Source organism: Tamandua tetradactyla, chromosome 21, assembly GCF_023851605.1.
Source record: "Tamandua tetradactyla isolate mTamTet1 chromosome 21, mTamTet1.pri, whole genome shotgun sequence".
NCBI lineage: Eukaryota > Metazoa > Chordata > Mammalia > Pilosa > Myrmecophagidae > Tamandua > Tamandua tetradactyla.
In genome coordinates, this window is record NC_135347.1 from 19500020 (window position 1) to 19521093 (window position 21074).

The window sequence follows — 21074 nt, forward strand, 5'->3', positions numbered from 1 at the left end:
TTAGTTGATTTATACTGATACAGAAGAAACACAGGCTGGGAGTCAGGCTAGCTGAAATCCAGTCCAGGACCTGGTACTGTTTAGCTGTAAATAGTGCTTTAAATTAATGTTGAAAAATTAAAAATGCTATCAAAAAACTAAAAATAATCAAGTAACTGTGTTATTTTAGATAAGTCACTAAACCTCTGCCTCAGTTTCTTTATTTACACAATTACCGGGGAAGTACATTATAAAAATAAATTATTCTGTAAGTGTTTAATTTTTTGGTATTGTAAAACCAAGTCAATGTACTGGTAATTGCTATTTTGTGTAACATAATGAGTCAAAAAGAATCTAGTGCCGTGTTAGTGTTATAATTTCTAGGCAAATCCAACTTGAATTCTCTCTTTCTACATGTTTTGATTTTTAACAAACCCCATTTGTATCTATGTTTCTCTTCTAATTTTAGCAAGTATCTATGTTTCTCTTCTAATTTTCTACACTTATAGAAAATTACTATGAGCAGCACTGAAAAAAAATGGTGTATTTCTGGTGACAGCATTCTTACACCATGGGTAACTGACACTGATGGATCTTTTTCTATCCATTTTTCAGTGAGGGTGCCCTAGGTTAGATACAATTTTCTAGGCTTAAAAGAGAACTGAAGACCAAAACCTTATGACCATGAGTTATGTTCTGGGGAAAAGAAGTTTTATGAACTATAAGACCATCCTCCCCTATATTTGGCCTTACTGTGAAGTACTCTGGGGAATGACTTATTGCTTATTTCGGAAGTATATCTGGACCTGTTCCTTCAGTCACTTTAGGAATTTATAGAAAAAAAAAGTTATTGAACTTGGTTCTTTAACTTTGAAGGGATAGTATTTTACTCATTCAATTTAATTCAACATTTTGAACCTAGTCATTTACACAGAGTATTTCATTTAAATCTCAAAATAGTCTTTAAAAAGTAGGTTTTGCTATGTTTACTTTATAGATGTGTACATTGAGGCTGAGATAGGTTAAGAATTGTCTTAGGTCATATGACTAATTTGTGGCAGAGGTAAGTTTCCCATCCATTTTTTTCCTGACTCTAAAATCCATGGTTTTAAACATCATATTACGTGTATCAGTTAGGGTTCAGTTCTTATGCATGTAACAGAAACTCACCTGCCATTACCAGATATGTATTTATTTATTACACCTAACAAGTGGTGCAGTGCTAATGCAGATGCTTAAGGAAATCATAAAGTTCCATGTGCCTTTCAGTTTTTTTCTGCCATTCTCAGTTTAGTAGCAAGGGCTGTCTCCCGTTTGGTATTAGTATGCATTCCAAGCAGTAGGAAGGGGGTGAGCAAAGAAGAAAAAGCACCTGCTATCTTAACTTAATCTCTTTTCTTGATCAGAAAAATATTAGCCTACCTCTAAGCTTTTCAAAAATATGGTTCTATCACATCTCATTGCCTGAACCTACTTTATATGGCTATCCAAGTTTTAAGAGGGTCTGTTGAGGCATTTTTTAAAAAAATAAAATTTATTGAGGTATAGTATATATGCAATAAAATTCACCCACTTTATGTGGACATATCTAAAGCCTCTGAAAAAATGTATACACCAGTGTAATCGCTACTCAAGATACAGAACATTTCCATCTGGAGAGGCAATTTTAACTGATCGTTTTGTCATTTTGAACAAAATTGAAGTTCTTTAGAAAGGAAGGAGAGAAATGATGTTAGGCAGGCAGTAGGTAATGTCTGTCACACTAAGATTAAATATTGATGTACTTAAATACTGGTTGGGAAAAAGCTAAATTGCAAAAAGAAAGAACTATCCACAGGTAGAAGAATACTTCAATTATAATTAATTAACCTAAAACATGAACTTGGAAAAAACCTCCCAAATCTATTTATGCCTCAATTTCCTCATTAAAAAATACATGTTTTAATAAAGGTCTTAAATGTCAGGAAGTTCAAATGAGATAATTTTGGGGGGAGTCCATTGAAATCATTAAAACCCTATTCAAATATGAATAATTGTTTTTATTTTCCCCATGATCAGAAGTGTTTCACTTTGAAAATCATGATGATCTTGACTTACTGGCCTGAAATATCACAATTTTGAAATTCAACTATACTTGTAAAATATTTTGACTCTTTAATTTATTAATGGCCTGTAAATCATGGCAATAAGCAGTTCAAATAAGAGATAATTTTGCATTTGTATTCTCATCATCCTCTTTCGAACTATATCTTTTAATTGGGTAAAAATAGCTCTAAATATGTAGTTTCCTAAAACCGTTACAATGTATGTACATTTATGGCTAACAAAATCTTGCATGATTTCCCAGTTACTGTATGATATTTTGAAAAATATCTTGACAGTCTTTTATTCATTGTGAAATATTAATTTTATTTTGAGGAATGCATTTTTAAAAAAGTATTGAACTTTTGGAATATTTAGGAAGACCACTTTTTATCTGTTCTCTCTTTCAGAAGAAAATACTTTTTGAAATTCACCACTTGAAATCAATTGCGAAAAGTTATATCACAGCCTACTGTGAGATTTTGGAAACATTCTGTAGAACTAGAGCCCTTGATGGCTTGCCATACAGGATCTATGAAGAAGTTCAATCATTTGTAGTAGTATTGCTCTTAGAGCTTTGTCAGAGCACTACTCTGAATTCAAACATCTTGCCAAGATGTGGGATCTTTCCTGTAGACTTCTATCATATTCAAGTTTTACTATTTTTTATTGAATATTGTATTTGGTTATCCAGGACACTCATTTCCTCTAGTCTATGCCTTTATTTTTCCACTCCGTTTTAAAAAATTGATTATTATTATTTTCCATTAAAGTCATTGTCATTTTGTTCATCAATTTTCCAGGTTGAATTCAGCTCTGGCTTTGTTTGTCCTTGGGGAGGCTGCCAAATTAAACATGGCCTGCTTGAAAGCTTTAATGGATCTAATGAGGAATTTTATTTCAAGTGTTATGTCTGTTCAGAATCAGGTAACAGCATTGGCAATTTAGCTGTGAAAAGAAACTTGTATGGAAACAAAATTTGTTTTTGTCACTTTAAATTGTATGTAATGTGTTATGACATAATATGCATAACTTTGTAATAATTTAATTGAATGTAAAAGTACATTTTACAAAGTAGATTTTTAAAAAGAAAAGATGATTCACCATTTGTCACTACATATGTAAAGAGGGGCTTAATGTTTTATTTGTAAATTGTAGACCATATGCATGATTTAGTTTCTCCTTTTAAAAAATTTACATTATATCATTAAAGTTTTTCATTGTCATTAAACCTTCTAATGTGTATATTTTAACATGGGTTAGATAATTTATTTAACCATTTCTTCATTTGTGAAATTTAGTTTGTTTCTGAATGTTCAGTTAATTACAAATGATGTTTAAATCTTTACCTGCATTTCTGATTATTTTCTTAGAATAGATTCATGAAATCAAATTACTGTATGAAAGACCATGAACTGTCTTTAAAGGCTTTTAGAGAAATATTCAGTTCCTCTCCAGAAGATATTACTCTTTTTTATATTCCTGTGAAAAATGTATGAAGTACCTGGGTAGGCCACGGTGGCTCAGCAGGCAGAGTTCTCACTGCCATGCTGGAGACCTGGGTTCGATTCCCGGTGCCTGCCCATGCAAAAAGAAAAAAAAGTGTGACGAACCTCACACTAAAATTGAGCTTTATCAGTCAAACAGATTATTTGACAATGTGATTTGGAAAATAGCACCTCATCAGATTAATTTACATCTATTGATTACTAGAAAACTTGAAAGTTGATTTTATATACCTATTATCTATGTATATTCTTTAATCTGTTCACAGACTTTTATGCAATCTACCCATGGGAAAACTATGTTTTAATGAGTACATTTTAGGAATATTAGTTTATTTTGTTCTTTTAACAACGCCATAAAAATTGAAGAGATTTCTTAAGTAACATATATAGTTCTTAATTATGACAGAACATACTTTGATTATTTAGCAGCTATTTTCTCATTTTAGGAAGAAAGTTGCAAGGATGATGATTTTTCCTGGGTCTGGAATATAGTCTACTTATATGCAACAATTCTTGCAGGAATCTGCTTATATGCGGCTACTTCCAACTTGCGAAAAACTGCTTTTATTGGTTTTTGTGTCTGTAAAAGTCCAAGGAAAAATATTTTCCCTACAGATACCACATCAGAAGAGCAACCAGAATTAAAGGAAACAAGTATTTTAGGTCTTCTAGCATACTTCTCTTCAAAAATATCAGATAATTGTAAGTAAATTGTTTTCGACTTGATCAGTAATATTTTTTAAATGTCCCTATTTATATAAAGTAAAAGCCTTTTTTAAAAAAGTTAAATTTTCAGAGTGAGAGACCATTTTAAATTCCATAGGACTTCCTAAAAGTTTCAGAATGTATATTTTATAATATGAAATTTGTAATCAATCATAAATCAACTTATGTTCCTTATAAATAAGATACGATCTTTGGAAAACTTGTGAAATATGTATAAAGTTTATATCCTCTGTATTTCATTCTATTCCCTATAAAGGCTTCTCTTCTTTCCTTCCCCTTTATCTCTAGGCATGTACTGTTTCCCTCTTGTTCTCTTTCTGTCTAGAGTATTTCTCTGTGATCATCACTCAAATATTGTGGTCCTTTCTTCACACTTGACATCTTACACTCTATCAAAATGTGGCTTAAGAATAAAAATCATTTTGCTTGTTATTGTGTTTTAGGGGCTAATTTATTTTAAAAATACCCTTTTTACAAGGGTACTATGGAGACAGTATCAATTCAAAGGAATCTTCTTAGATTGAATAGAACCTTCTTTTTAGGTCTATTATGAAAATCATTGCCTTTTATATATTATTATAGTCTGTTGTATATATGATTCTCACCTCCATTAAACTGTGATATGATTGATAGAGGAGAATGATGTCTGAATTTTGTTTCTATTCATATAGCACATAATAGGTGGAAAATTAATCATGGAGTATTTATGATGTAATGAAATAAATCACTGAATTTCAAGTATAATTACCAGATATTGAAGGTATGGAAATAGACAAGAAACAGTCTTTCTTTAAAATGGTTACCCATTGATTTGGGTAAATTGTGCTTGAATATAATTTTAAATAGTAGGAATTTAGCAGCGGATATTATTTTGCTCAAAGTTTACTCACTATATTTTAAATTATTTTCAATAAAATTTTGGTTTAATTAATAGATTTGGAACCTATTGTATCTGAGTTCAATTTGCTTGACCTTTTCCAACTTTTCAAGATTATTTTCAGCTTTTACTGATGCTTATGTTAAGCAGATCTTTGTTCCTCCGGACATAAATTGCATTTCTTTCATATTTATAGTATTGATATATATTGATATAGTAAAGGGGTATTCATTTATTTTTCTGTTGACATTTTGAACTATTTAGAATGGTCAGAAAACTTCCTATATTGCAGCTCAAACATGAATTTTAAGCTGCCACTACACAAAGTCATCTAAAGTTTCAGGCCTTCTTGACTGCCTATGTCGAGTTAGTTCTTTCTGGCCTCTTTCCCTAACAGCTTCCCTGGTGGGTCCAGAGGAGACTCCTCCAGGGAAGGATCTTGGCTTCCAGAATCTACTTGACATCCCTGTGTGCATGCCTCCCAAGACCTGGCATAATCTCATGATAATGGGTTTGAACCTATCTGCTGATACTCACATGTTTCTTACTCCTTAGCAGTCTGATTTTTACCCAGCCAGTTGATGATTTCATTGCATTCATTTTTTTGTTGTTGTTTAAGTTTTTTAAATCCTGAAAGTCTTTATTTGGATCACACAGAATTTGGGTGAGTTCTTGGAAGAGATTTCGTCTTTTGGCTTATCATCTAAAGCTTTATATTGCTTAGTCTCCTGAGTTTGAATATTTCTAGTTCAAATACTGTTCTCTTTCTCCATAATGATGTCAACAGCAGATCTTTTAAGAATCCCATTGATATTTATGTGAGCTTTCTTCAATCTGAGTAGTGTCACAAGTGTAGCAAGCTAGTCATGAATTTAAACTTGCCAAGCATATCGTTTGCCTTTGTCACTGCTTTTTCATCTTTATGAATCTGAGAAGGCACACCTGTTCTGCTTGGTTTGAATTTTTTTTCACATCCAAAATTTATTCCCCCATGTTCTTTTTTTTTTTTTTTACATTTTTTATTGTGAAATATAAAGTACATACAAAAAAGCAATACATTTCCAAGTACATTGTAACAAGTAGTTATAGAACAGATTTCAGACTTTGGTATGGGTTATAGTTTCACAATTTTAGGTTTTTCCTTCTAGCTGCTCCCAGACACTGGAGACTAAAAGAAATCTCAATATAATGATTCAGCAGTCACACTCACTTGTTAGATCCTATCTACTCTGTTATAACTCTTCTTTCTCCTTTGATCCTTCTCCCAATCTTTAGGAGTATTGGGGCTATTCCCATTCTAACTTTTTCTTTCTGGAAAGGGGTGTCGATAGTATGGGATGGGGAATGGAACTAGTTGGTATTCTTGGAGAGGCTGGTAACTCTGGGTGTTAGGATTCGTCTGGCCTACAAACCTCTCTGGAGGTTGTAGTATTTTGGAAAGTAATTAGTGAGTCAAACTTTCGTAGAATCTCAGAGACCTAGGTGTTCTTTGGGGTCATCAAGAAAGCTTTTGCTTGGGGTCTGGCGAACCATGGCAAATAGCAATATCTAGCTGAAACTTGCATAAGAGTGGCCTCCAGAACAGCTTCTTGACTATTTGAAGTCTCTTAGCCACTGATACCTTATTTTGTTACATTTTTTCCCCTTTGTTCAGTAAGGTGTTGTTGATCCCACAGTGCCAGGGCCAGACTCATCCCTGGGAGTTACGTCCCACATTGCCGGGAAGACTTTCATCCCTGGATGTCATGTCCCACACAGGGGAGAGAGTAATGATTTCACTGCAGAGTTGGGTTTAGAGAGAAAGAGGCCACATCTCAGCAATGAAAGAGGTTCTCTGGAAGTAACTCGTAGGCATAGCTATAGGTAGGCTAAGCTTTTCTGCTCCAGAAATAAGCTTCAGAAGAGCAAGCCTCAAGATCAAGGGCTTGACCTATTGACTTGGGAGTCCCTAGTGTTTGAGACAGTATTCGGAGTTTCCCTGGTGGTAAAACTTAATGGGTCCATATTTTTTCTCCCATTCCTCAAGGGACTTTACCAGTATTTTTTAATTATCTGTCCAACATTTTATGGGATGTATCTGCGTATTACCTGAAGCTATGCAGGATTACAAGCCCTCATTCCCAGTCTGTGCTCCATATGTTTGGGTTATTTAAATGAGCTATCCAAAGAGGTTGAGCTAAGTTATGTGCTACAGAAAATGTAGGTTTGGAACAAAATAAACCTCTCTGACTTTGGTCTCATACAGTAAGCGAAATTCTAAAATACAGATAATTTTATCCTTTGCCCCGAATTCTGACTTACCTTAGTCCCAATCCAGTCCGCTTCGTTTTTATCTCTATTTGAAACCTGATCTCTTTTTTTGATTTCTTTAACAGATGTTGTATGTAGCAATGCTGACTTTCAGAGCTGCAGAACTCCAACTCTGAGTTTTAGGTGTCACACAGGTAACCAAAGTTCCAGGGAGATACTAGGTTATGCGTACATAGCACAGCATCTCAAAATCTAGAAATAACATTTACAGTTCTGGACTAAATGTGACTGCTGTAACAGCTTACAATCTAGGCCCCAGTTTTCTTTTTAAGTATTCTCTAAAAGAGACCATTCAATATTTGCCCTCTTGTTTCTCACTTATTTTGCACCACATCATGTCCCCAAGTTTCATTCATCTCATTGCATGCCTCACAGCTTCATTCCTTTCTGTAGCCACACAGTATTCCACCATATGTACACACCACAGTTCACCATTCTGCTTCTCAGTCAGTTTATCCTTTAGCCACCTCTATCCATTGCGCTTGGTTTGAATTTGATGCCAAGAGAAAAGCATGACATCCCAGAGCAGCAAATTCTGAATATTTTCAAGTGTGTCTATATGGTATAGTCATCTAGATATCTGTACTCTAAGCAGCAATCTCATTAAAGTTGATGTTTATGTTTAACTATTAGTTATTAAATAAGTCCTGGAGTAGTTTCTGAATCTTATGGAACCAACTACCAAGCAATGTCATGGATCAAAGAATCTTCTCTACAGAGCACAGTATGTCAATATTCTATTCTTTAAATGGCATTATTGATATAGAGGTAAAAGGCAATCTCTGATAGACTAAGTTCTGGAAGGAGGTGCCCTTTGTACATTCACAAGTGGTGCAGGGACAATGGGCAGCTCATTTGCTTTCACCAGTGTCCTTTAACTTGGCAATGAAATGGTTAACCAGTATTTTCTCAGTATTTCTCACCTTTAGTGGGCAAATGGATGTTTCTAGCTTGGAACGCTTTAAGCATTTGATCTGCAATATAGAGCATAGACATACCAAAAGTGTCTTCAGTGTCAAAAGACATTTCCTATGACACCAAACTTATTTAATGACCAGTGTTAAATATCAGTGATATCTGCCTTATTGATGATACAGTATGTTTTGAAATTCTCAATACTTAGAAAATCTTTGGGTATTATTCTGGGAGATTTTATTAAAACAAGTTATCTGATGATAACTTGATAAAGTTTTGATAAAGATATAGGAAGTTTGTGTTGTGTACTTTTCTTCATCTTGGTCAGAATTCTAAAATGTTACTCCTCTGGTATAAAGTTTTGATCTCCTCCTTGTGTTTCTACTGGATCTTTGTCTTGCCAGTATCAGTCAGCACCATGAAAAGCCATTAGTTGACACACCAGTGGAGAATTGCATTGTCAAATATTTCATCATTGAATGCAGAGGTTTAAAAACTCCATTGATGTGGTGTGTTACAACTTGCTTCCTTGTAATATCATGGACTTATTTCTTTCTACATAAGGTAAATGATTTTGTCTGGCTTATCCAATATGTATGGCCATTGGCAATGTTCTCCACTTTCGTAAGATCACAGAAAAATAGATGGTTCCAAAATTAGTATCATATTAAGAGCTTTTCAACATAATTAAAAGGATTTTTCTTTTTGGAAAGTGATAGATATAAGGAACCTGAACCTTCTGCTTTAATTAATTGAAAATGATTTTTTTCTCTCATAATTTTACCCTTCAAGTAAGTAATTCTTTTGTTTAGAGTGAAAAAGCCAGTTCTGAACTCACAGAGACCTATATTTAATTTTGTCACTTGTATCTTGGAATCAGGCCAAAATATTTAATCTTGATATGACTTGCTTTCTTTTCCTGTTAATTATGATAACTACAATGCATATTATAGGTTTTTTGTGAGAAAGTGATGGAAACATAAACATTTAACATAGCAAGTAGTGCATAGTAGAGGTTTGATAATTGTTAATAGTTGTTAATGTAAGTATTAATTTATTATTGTAAGGAAATAAACATCAGTTAATCGTGAAGGATCGTTTTTCTGAAATTTATTGCTGTATATACCATGAATCCTAGAGATCCTTGTTTTATTTATATATGAAGATTAAAATGACAGTGAAAAATAAAGCAAAGCAAAAACCCAATGTATTTTTATGAGAGTCAAGCATTATTCTTATGAACCATTTTATATAAGCTTTCATTATACAGAAACAATTTAAATCATATTTTTGTGAAGACATTTTTATAGGAAACTAAAATAATGATGTCCATCCAAGAGGATAATTTCCTAATGATATTATCTGGTGTAGAATGACTTGATTCTGGAGGAATGGATGACAACTGACCCTGGCTGTTTTTCACCCTGATATTTTGTGTCAGACAAGCTTTTTATAGAGTCAGATATGTATTGTTTCAAGAATGAGGTTTTTGGCCAGTAATTAAAGCGCTGTTTTTTGGTATATTTGATTGAATAGAAATTTTTATTTTATGCTTACAGATACCAACTATGCCTTTAACATTTGTTTGAGATTCAAAGAGTCATCCTTCTGCTTGGAACTGTCCTGCACTCTTCCAGGGGGAGTTGAGCTTTAGGCAGGTTCGCATATGTTCAGGTGCCTGAATCAACCCTTATTTTTTTTTTTTTTTTTTTTTTTTAAAGGAAAGACAGAGAGAAGGAAGGAAGGATAGAAGGAAGGAAGGAAGGAAGAAAGGGAAACATTTTTAAACATTTTCTTGTTTTATTGTATTCTGTTTCTCCGTTTTTGTTACATGGGCTGGGGCCGGGAATCGAACCGAGGTCCTCCGGCATAGCAGGCAAGCACTTTGCCCGCTGAGCCACCGCGGCCCGCCCAACCCTTATTTAAAGCACGAATTTTTGCAGCAAGTTCTCTAGAAGAGATGCTTTGGAGCTGGGAAAATTTGAGGGGAGGTGATAAAAATGAACTTATTTAAATGCATAAAATTTTTGTTTGATTTCTTTTGAAATTCTGGTTTTAAGAAAAACTTTGTCCTGTGGAACATAGAAGACAATAGATAACATTGATCGATCATTTACCGCATGTCAAACACTGCTTTAAGCTTTTAACATGCATCAGCTAACTAATTAATCATAATACGTGTGAAAAGTAATATTATCCTCATTTTATAGTTGAGAGAACTGAAGCACCTTTATGTTCAAGGTGTTTAAGGAGATATACTTAGTAAATGGTAGATATGAGACTTAATCCAAGCAGTCTAGTTTCGGAGTTTGTACTGAGAATGACCTAGCTCCCCTGAATTAACTAGGTTACTTGAACCTTCCAATGATTTTTTTAGAATTATTCACTGCATGTTGAAGGATGTGAAAAAAAAATGACTTTGAGAAATTCTGTCAGTCAGACTGTGTCATCTGGGGTCCTTATTTACAATGCAAATTCAGGGCCCTGTTCCAGAACTTTTGATCAGACATTCTAAAAGTGGAGTCCAGGAGTCTGCATTATTAAACCAATTCCTACATTACAGTTTGAGAAAATCTAGCCTATAAATTAAACTGTCAAGTCCTCTTCTTAGAGGAAAATACTTCTCTTACTTGTTGCAGGCATATATATATATATATATATATATATATATATATATATATCCAGCTATTCTTTGTTTGTATCAGATGACATATATAGCTTTACAAAGGAGATATAACTTGGTGTTTGCCTTTTAAATTTGAAATTCTGGCTTCTCTCTTCCTGTTTTTGTTTCAACAGTGATAAAACCTTATATATATATATATATATATATATATATATATATATAGTCTTTATTGAGGTGTCTGCATGCCATAAAATTCACCCAAAGAATATAAATCAATGATTTTTAGTATATTTACAGAGTTGTACTGCCATCACCACAATCTAAGTTTAGAACATTCTCACCACCCCACAGGCACTCCATGTTTTACTCTAGTCCCCCTGCCCTGGACAACCCCAACGTTACTTTCTGTCTCTGTGGATTTGCCTATTTCATATAAATGGAATCACACAATATGCAGCTTTTTTGTGACTGACTTCTTTCACTGTTTTCAAGGTTCACAGACATCGTAGCATGGATCAGAACTTTATTCTTATTTATTGCCAAATAGTAGTCCTTTGTATGAGTATGTCAAGTTTTGTTTATCCATTCATCGATTCATAGATATTTGGGTTGCTTCCACCTGTGATTGTGAATAATGCTGCTATGAACATTTGTGTACAAATTTTTATATGGTCCTTTGGTTTATTTAGTTGTAAATTCATTACCATTCTCTACTCTCACTCCTGTCTCCACATAGGCAGCAATACCAATGTATATAATGTATACCTTTTGTTTTATGTGTTTATAAAAAATATGTACTGCTCTTTTGTATATGTGCATTTTAAAAAAATTAGAGCAGTTGTACGTTTACGGAAAAATCATGTGGAAAGTACATAATTCCCAAATCACCCCCCTCACACACTCAGTTTTCCCTATTACATAACAATTTGCATTAGTGTGGTAACTTTGTTACAATTGAACCAGTCATATTAATTATAGTCTGTAGTCTACATTAGATGTCACTCTTTGTATTGTACAATTAAATGTTGTTGTTTTTTTAAAGCTTTTATTGTGGTAACATATGCACAACTTAAATAGTTGGATTCTGCTTGAAAGGCATCAGATGTGGAATTTCACATCTCCCAAAGCAGGTCATTTCATTTTGGAAACTGTGAAAGGCTCTCCCTGATATGAAACTGAAATCTTACTTCCATATCTTTAAACCTTGGCTCATGTTTTGCCTCCTGGAGACAATGAAGTCTAATCCTTTTTTTCACAGGTGAGCACTTCAAATATTTGAAGATAACCATATTAGTTCTTTTCACCTTCCAGCCTGTTATCATCTCCCATCTCCTTGCTTACTATCCAGTTCCTGTGGTAATTTTTCTGTGCCCATGAAAAATGTATCTTCACCATGGTTTAGAATTAGCTTCTGAAGTTGACTTGAAGTTTGTTATATCGGTTTCTTTTTGTGAATTTATAATTATTTATTCCAATGTTATAAGATGATGTGAGAAAACATGGGACCCAAGTACTTTTCTATCCAGGGTTGTCTCTGAAAGGAAAAATTAAATGACAGGAGGAAATGAAATATATGTCATGTTTGTAAAATAACTCTGCATGCTTCATTTTGATTCATTTTAACTTGAAAAAAAAAACATTAGCACAGAGCAATAATTCCTTTTTAGAAAGTAAATGAATGTTAATTGGAATCTTAGAACCAAATGACACTTTTAATGATACTGTATTAAAACTCCAGTGTAATTCTTACGTAGGTGAAGGTTATTCAGAAAAAGATTCAATAATAAGGTTTATTTTCATACACGGAAAGTATTTCTCTCCTTTAATAATCCACACGTGTGTTAGCAATGGAATTAAGCAATCCTCATAATTTCCAATTCTGTATGCTGACAAATCTAAAAGTGTTGTATCACATTATATATGTAAATACAATGTGTTCTATTTACACATCATATACGTAAAAGCAAGTTAGGCAGGTGCATCCTTTAAGTATATTTTTCTATTTTAGATTTTAAAACAGATTTATTGATGTATAACTGACATAAAATGCACTGTCCATGTTTAAAGAGTACAATTTGAAAAGTTTTGATATAAGAATACACCCTTGAAATCATCAATACAATGAAGATAATGAAAATATATGTCACCCCCAAAGTTTCCGCCTGCCCCTTTGTAATCCCTCCTTCCTTTTCCTCCCTACAATCTGCTGACACTATTGACAGGTAACCTGACTTGCTTTCCGTCATCCCAGAGTAGTTTGTATTTTCCAGAATTTTAGAGAAATGCAATCAATAACATAAATGATTTTGTGGTCTGACTTCTTTTACTCAGTATAATTATCTTGAAATGCCATCCATGTTTTAGTGCGTATAAACGAGTTATTCCTTTAAACTGCTCGGTGATATACTATTGAATAAATGCCCCTCAGTCTGTCTGTCCACTCACCTTTGACAGGTGTTAGGTTGTTTCTTGATTTTGGCTATTACGACTAAAGCCTTGTGAGCATTCATGCTTATGGTCTCTGTCTGGACATGTGCTTTCATTTCTGTTAGTAAGTTCCTAGGAGGGGAATGACTGGCTCATATGGTAGGTGTATGTTTATCATTTTAAGAAATTGCAAAGTTGTTTTCCAAAGTGATGGTATCATTTTATAGTTCAAGTAGCAGTGTATAGGAGATCCTGTTTCTCCACATCCTTGCCAAAACTCGATACAATGTCTTTTTAATTTAAACCATTGCAGTAGGGGTATTATGGTCCGACGTTGTGGATTTAATTTTCATTTTCCTGATGATTAATGATTATGATTATCTTTTCATGTGCTCATTTTGTATCTATATATCTTCTTTAATGACAGTTTTTAATTTATTTTTCTTTTTTGTTTATTTGATGAAGAGATTTTTAATAATAAAAAACCCTTATTTGTTAACAAATGTAGTTACTATGTCTGCTGCTCTTTGTTCATTTGTGTGGATCCATATTTCTATCTGGGATCATTTTCCTTCTGTTTGAAAGACTTTCTTTAACATTTTTTGTAAAGTGGCTAAGCTTCTGGTGAATACTTTCAGTTTTTATATCTGAAAAGTATTTACTTTCATTTTTGAAAGATATTTTTGCTGAATATAGTATTCTTAGTTGACAGATTTTTTTTTTTATTTTACTGTGAATATGTTGCTCTACTCTTCTTGCTTGCATTGTTTCTAAGAGAAATCTGCTGCCATCCTTTTGTTGTACCTCTTTATGTAGCAGGCTTTGTTTTCCCTGTTTTAAGATTTTCTTTGTCACTGGTTTTAATCAATTTGATTATGATGTACTTTAGTGTAGTTTTCTTGATGTTTCATGTGTCTCAGGTTTATTGAGCTTCATGGATCTGTGAAATTATAGTTTGCATCAAATTTGAATGAAATTTTTGTCTTCAAATGTTTTTTTTTTTTTTCTGTAGCCCCTCTCTATCCTACTTCCCCAAACTTTGGGGAACTTCAATTACTAATATAATAGGTACTAAAAGTTTTCCTAGATGTCCTTTTTATTTGTTTTTTGTTTCTCTTGTTATGTCTTAGTTTTACTGTTCTTTTCTTCTGTTCTTTCTTCTGCAATGTCTAATCTGTGATTAATCCCACTCAGTATGTTTTTCTTCTCACTCACTGTAGTTTTCATCTTTAGAATAGAGGTTTGAAAATGGGTAGTTGTCAGAGACTGGCTGGCCTGCACTCCTAGTGCATCTGTACTCTCACTTAATTCCACACTGAGCTTTTAGTAATTTGTTTAAAAAAATTGAATTATTAATAGCTTGCATGCAGTAGCATTTTCCTGCTGTACTCTTCCACAGGTTAGCCAGTGTTCGTGTCCTGTCTATTCTGGGAAATGCCTGCCATTTCACATTTCAGGTTAGTCAGTTTCCTAATGACCTCAGTCTCTGCTGGTTTCAAGAAAATTATGATTTTGTAGATTATGGCTGTTTTGTTGTTGTTGCTATATATAGGATGTGGCACTTTTTCCAGGTTCTGTATAGTAGGCAAAATCCAGAACCAAAAACATATTTTAATGACATATGCATAGTTTCTATTTGATTTATAGAAAGGAACTTTGGCAGTCTTCCCTTTTTGTATTGAGAAATCGGTTGGCATCTGACCATGATAAATAGAAGGTGACATTTGTAAGACTAGTTTTGTTTTATTTTCTTTTTCTAATTCATGCAGTGTTTCAGGCAAAAAGATACTTGTGATTTGTTGTTTGTCATATAGGAAATTCTTCTTTTATAGTAAACCATAAATATCATCAAAAAATCCTTGACAGGCTCATCCCTCTAGATTCCTTTGAAATCTATGATTTTTGTAAGCCAGAGTATTTATGATATATATTGTATACTAGTGGCTGTGACTTTGAGATTGATGAGGAAAAAGGAACTATAGAATGTAAAATGCCTTGAAAATGCAACATTTTTAAACATTGACTTAACTAATGGGAGAGTTGTAACCTGCAGCATGGGGCATCTATGCAACTTCCTAAAACTAAATTGTGTATTGATCACATAAAATCGAAATGTGTATTTTTTGGATAATGTGACTGTACATGATGTGCAGCAGTATTAAAAACATGTCTATGTCCATTGACTGTCTTGGTTATAGGCTACATTGTTATAGGATAAGCCACCTGTTATGACTATTCCTTCTTGTAGCTTAATGTGATAGAATTTTATTTCTTGTTCTCCTAATAATTCAACTAGCAATTTGGTGGGTGGTTGTTTCCATGATCATTTAGACACCCAGGATCCTTTACTCCTGATGGTTCCTCATCCCGTAGATCTTTGGAGTTCTCTGTGTATCTTTTGCATCTAGCTGGCAGTCAAGGAAAGATAGAGTAGAGAAATATGTGGAGGTTTTCACGAGCCAAGCCTGGAAGCATGATACGTCATTTCATCCCACATTCCATTGTCCAAAATTTTTTTATACAGCCACACCTAGTTTTAAAGGAGGCTGGAAAATGTAATACAGCTATGTGCTAGAAGGAAAAGAAAGCACGTTTGGTGAACAATTGCCACTCTCTGCCACACATGGCATTAGACCTTTGCTTAATTGAAGACATTCAATTAGGAATTCCATTGGGAATTCAATGCAATTAGAAACCATGCATAAATTGGAGTAGGCATGCTATGTTCAGAATCCAAAGCCAGTATCTATTATCCATGATTAGTATTCAACAGTTAAATCAGAATAACTAAAAGAAAAACCTATATTCACGTTTTTCCATTAGTATTGGAAAGAGGCTTGTTACCATCTAATTCTGTGATAGAATCAATAGAATTGCTTTTCTACATGGCTCATGTTTGCTGGCCTAAAACAGGAAGCCACTAGTAGGCAAAGAATAGAATTAAACTAATAAAAAATAGAATTAAACTAATAAAAAAAATCATTTGCTGCATATATTCGTAACTGTCTCCTCTTATCTGCCTTAACATGCCCTGACATATCCAGACTTCTCTCGTTTTTGCAAGCCTTGCTATTCTAACCCCCTGCCTAGCAACTCCTGAGCATATATCGCACCACCTTTTCACCTCTTCTTCATTGGACCATGTACACTCCTCACCTCACCACCCATTATAATATTCAACACACCTCCTAGCCAATCCACATCCTACACGACACCATACCAGCTGCCCATCAAAGTTTCTTCACCTCCGTTAACTCCCCCTCACCAACCCTATATATTCTTTGTGTTTCCTCCTGTCGGGGTCCTAGCCTGTAAGCCTTGCCAGCCAGCTAGGTCCCGCGAGCCCCTATGCAATAAACTACTGCTATTATTCTTTAGTCTCGGTTTATTGTGCTCGTGCGCCCTCCAGACCTTCGAGCCCCGTGGTCTCGGCTGACACCGCTCTCCGGCTAAACCACATCCGAGGACGAGACCCCAGTGCGGTCGGGCTAGGCAAGCCCCACGCTGCAATCATTAGTTTAATTGAGCTATTTGTCTACCCTTGAAACATGGCCATGAGAATGTGGCACATTGTCTAGTTTAGGCTTAGGTCACTTGCCACCCCTGGAGATAGGGGCAAGATTTAACCACATGGACTGGTATTGAGGAAGTGGGTTGTGCCACAGAAGTAAATAGTAGGGTGACTAAATGCAGCCTAGTGACAAAATTTTTTTAAAAATCCTCTTGCTCCCTACATTGGAATATTTGCACTGTCACTCTCATATTTTTCAAATATGAAGAGTAAAGGTGCAAAGTTTTTTTATTACATAAGGAACACATTCAATTCAGTGGTTACTGTCAATTCAATTTTCTACATTTAATGAAGCATCTGATGAAATAAATTCATTAACAATTTATTATAGGTCATAAGTTAAAACAATACTATTAACTCTTTATGAAGATTTTTATACTCCATAGGCTATACCAAAGAAAACGGGCTCTTGGCAAGATATTACTTTTTCTGAATAGAACTGGCCTAATCCTTTCAGAAAGCATTTACCTCCCAAAAGAAGAACTTGCTGTAATTCTGATGAACTTCCCAATATTCAATGTGTGAAGTTACTGTATTTTTTAAGGAATGCCTTGTAGTGTAGCTCCTGTATCTCAGTGGGTTCCTCTCCTTCATTACATCTGTGCTCCACTTTCTTGTACTTGCTTTCCACTTGTCCCTCAGAGAGTAAATTACATGGAGTTATTGCCTCTTACATGCATCTTCAACCAAATTGGCAGATTTCTCTACCTGTGGAGTGGTTTGGAAAATATCTTCAACATACAGGAATTCTTGTATTTTCATTTAATCTTTGAAATTATCACATAAAGACGAAATTATATGGAAATATCCAGTGCTATGGCAGAGATATATGAACATGCGTTTTGTAAGAGAGGAGTTAAGTGCCATCTCCCATGCTACAAATCATAATTTTGAATAAAAGCAATTTTAAAGTCACCATATTTATTGTTGAGTGAAGAAATATATTCCAAGAATTACTGTTTTCCTTTCAGCTCTTAATGGAGTGACACACATAATTATTAATTTCATTACCATTTAAAAATTAACAGAAATTCTATAATCTTTCAATTGAAATTATATTTTTCTAAAATGTAATGGTATTCAGGCATTTATTTAGAATATTATATAAATTAATGAGACTGTCCAGTAAGTATTACTTCTGATATCAATTTGATAAACATTTGTATTTTTAGGATTTTTTAGGCTGCAAGTCACAGAAGACCCAATTGAAAATGGTTTTTATTAAAGGAAAATGAATGATTTCAATAACAAGAACTCCAGGTGAACTAACACAAGAAATGAATTGACATCTGGAACTCACATAAATAAGAGTACTTACACAGTGTTGAGAATTAATAACAATTTCAGGGATACAGGAAACCAAGAGAATCAGACAAGGCACTGAGAGGTTGAACGTAGAGGGAAGCTCCTTAGGTCCTGCACTAGACATGAATGTCATCCAGAATAATGGATGAGGTCCTTAAATTAGGTTGTTTATTTCTTCACCCAGCTTAGTAAGCATGCAACTTATTAAATATCACTGTTTTATTCTCCCAGAGAGTTGTAAATGTTGCCTGACATTCTCCAGAGTACCATGCCTCATAAATCCATAGATTTCAGATTTATTTACCCCACGTAAACCTTTAGCCAGAGCTATTCTTCTAAGTGTATTCTGTAACTATGGTCTCTTTCTTCTAGTAAACATCATAATATGTTTACCTGAAAATCCTTTGACAAGGAGATCAAACTGGGTCACATGACTTTGATTACAGTCTGGCTACTTCAACTCACTTATCCTCATAAGAGACACAGGGATCAAGGTGGGTTAATTTAGTAGCTCAAAAACATCAAGAATTCAGGTTCTTTCCATCTTTCTGCTCTGTCTTCTTAGGGTATTAGCCATTTTCTTAAACATTTTCTCTCATGAAAAATGTTTTGACTATTATGGTTCCCTTGCATTTACATGAGAATTTTAGGTGCAGATTGTCCATTTCTGCAATAAAATTTTGATAGGAATTGTGTTGAATCTGGGAAGCCTTGCCATCTCGATAATATTGTCTTCCCAATCCATTAGCATGGATGTCTTTCCGTTTACTTGAATTTTTTAACATTTCAGTGTATACATCTTGCACGTCTTTTGTTAAATTTTCATGCATTTTATTCTTTTTGATGCTGTGGTAAAGGGAATTATATTGATATCATTTTCTGATTCTTCATTGCTATTATATAAAAATACATAGATTATTGAATATTGATCTCGTATGCTATGACCTTGCTAAATTAATTTGTTAGTCCTAATAGATATTTTTGTGTATTTATTGATATTCTATATACAGGATCATACAGTCTGTGAACAGACATAGTTATACTTCTTCCTTTCCAAAATGGACTATTTATTTTTTTCATAATTACCTTTGCTAAACCTCCAGTGAAGTGTTGAATAGAAGGAGTGAGAGCAGACATCTTTATCTTGTTTACGATCTTAGGTGAAAGCATTCAATATTTCACCATTAATTATGATATTAGCCGTAGGTTTTTTTCATAGATGACTTTTATCAGTTTGACGGGAGTTCCTTTCCATTTCTGGCTTTATTTTTAGCATTTTATCATAAAAGGTTGTTGGATTTTATCAAATATTTTGTCTGTGTCTATTGAAATAATCATGCGTTTTTGTCTTTATTCTATTAATTTTGTGTGTATGTATGACTGACCTCTGGATGTTACACAAATCCTATTTTCAACTTCATAATTTCTATTTAGTTTTTTAAAAATTTCTATCTTTTTATTGATATTCTGTACTTGGTGAGACATTATTCTCAGAGTTTCTTTTAATATCTTAGACACAGTTTTCTTCAGTTTTTTTTCTTTATTAGAGAATTTATACATTAAATAACAATCATGCTTAAAATATAGCATTCCCACCTGCCACCCTATTATTAGCACCTTGCTTTGGTGTGAAGTATTTGTTACAGCTGATGAAAGGACATTTCAATAATTACACTATTAACTATAGTTCATGGTTTAACTTGGTGATTAACTTTAACCACAGTTGTAATTCCAAGGATTTTCAAAAAATTTTATTCTGTTACCATATATACAATCTGACATTTCCTCTTATAATCATATTCAGATATGTATTTCAGTGTTGTTAAGTTCACAGCGTTGTGCTACCATCACCACCATCCATTACCAAAACATTTCCATTATTCCAAATAAGAACTTTGTGCATTTTAAGCTAAGTTCCCCTTCTCTATCTCTACCCTGTGCCCTGGTAACCTATATTTTAAATTCAGACTCTGAGTTTACTTAATCTATTTCAAATCAGCCAGATCATACAATATTTGTCTGTTTGTGTCTGACTTATTTTACTCAACATTATGTCTTCAAGATTTATCCATTGTCACACATGTATCAGGATTTCATTCCTTTTTATAGCCAAATAATATTTTGCCATATGTAATTGCCACATTTTATTTATCCATTCATCAGCTTGAGGACACTTGGATTGCTTCCGTCTTTTGGCAATTGTGAATAATGTCACAATGAAAATATCTGTTCGAGTCCCTGCTTTCAGTTCTTTGGGTTATATACCTAATAGTCTGATTGTTGGGTCATATAGTAGTTCTATTCTTAGCTTTCTGAGAAAATGCTAAACTGTCTTTTTCAGTGGCTGCACCATTTTACATTGCCATCAGCAATGAATGAGTATTCTTATTTCTCCACATTCTCTCTAACACCTGTTTGTTATTTTCCTTTTTTTTTAATAGCCAGCCTAATGGATGCAAAGAGGTATCTCATTTTGATTTTGATTTGCATTTCCCTAATAGCTAATGATGTCGAGCATCTTTTGATAGACTTCCTGGTCATTTGTATATCTTCTTTGGAGAGATATCTGTTCAAGTCTTCTGATGATTTTTAAATTTTTTTTAACATTTTTATTGTAAAATATAACATATAAACATAACATATAAAAAGCAAATAATTTTCAAAGCACACTTCAAAAGGTGGTTACAGAACAGATTTCAGAGTTTGTCACGAGTTACCATACCACCATCTCAGATTTTTCCTTCTAGC

The 21074-nt window shown here is 33.7% G+C and overlaps 2 protein-coding genes across 3 annotated transcripts in view; one reads left to right on the forward strand and one right to left on the reverse strand.

Annotated features, from left to right (window-relative positions):
- SLC25A46 (solute carrier family 25 member 46) overlaps nt 1-21074 on the reverse strand; it is a 198499-nt gene that overhangs the window by 171769 nt on the left and 5656 nt on the right. The gene's annotated exons all lie outside the window — the stretch shown is intronic.
- Nucleotides 1-21074, forward strand: part of TMEM232 (transmembrane protein 232) — a 341832-nt gene that overhangs the window by 113313 nt on the left and 207445 nt on the right. For both annotated transcript variants that reach the window (XM_077139001.1, XM_077139002.1), the window contains exons 10-11: nt 2865-2988; nt 4016-4271. In XM_077139001.1, the coding sequence (XP_076995116.1) occupies nt 2865-2988; nt 4016-4271 (380 nt within the window). The remainder of the gene's footprint in view (nt 1-2864; nt 2989-4015; nt 4272-21074) is intronic.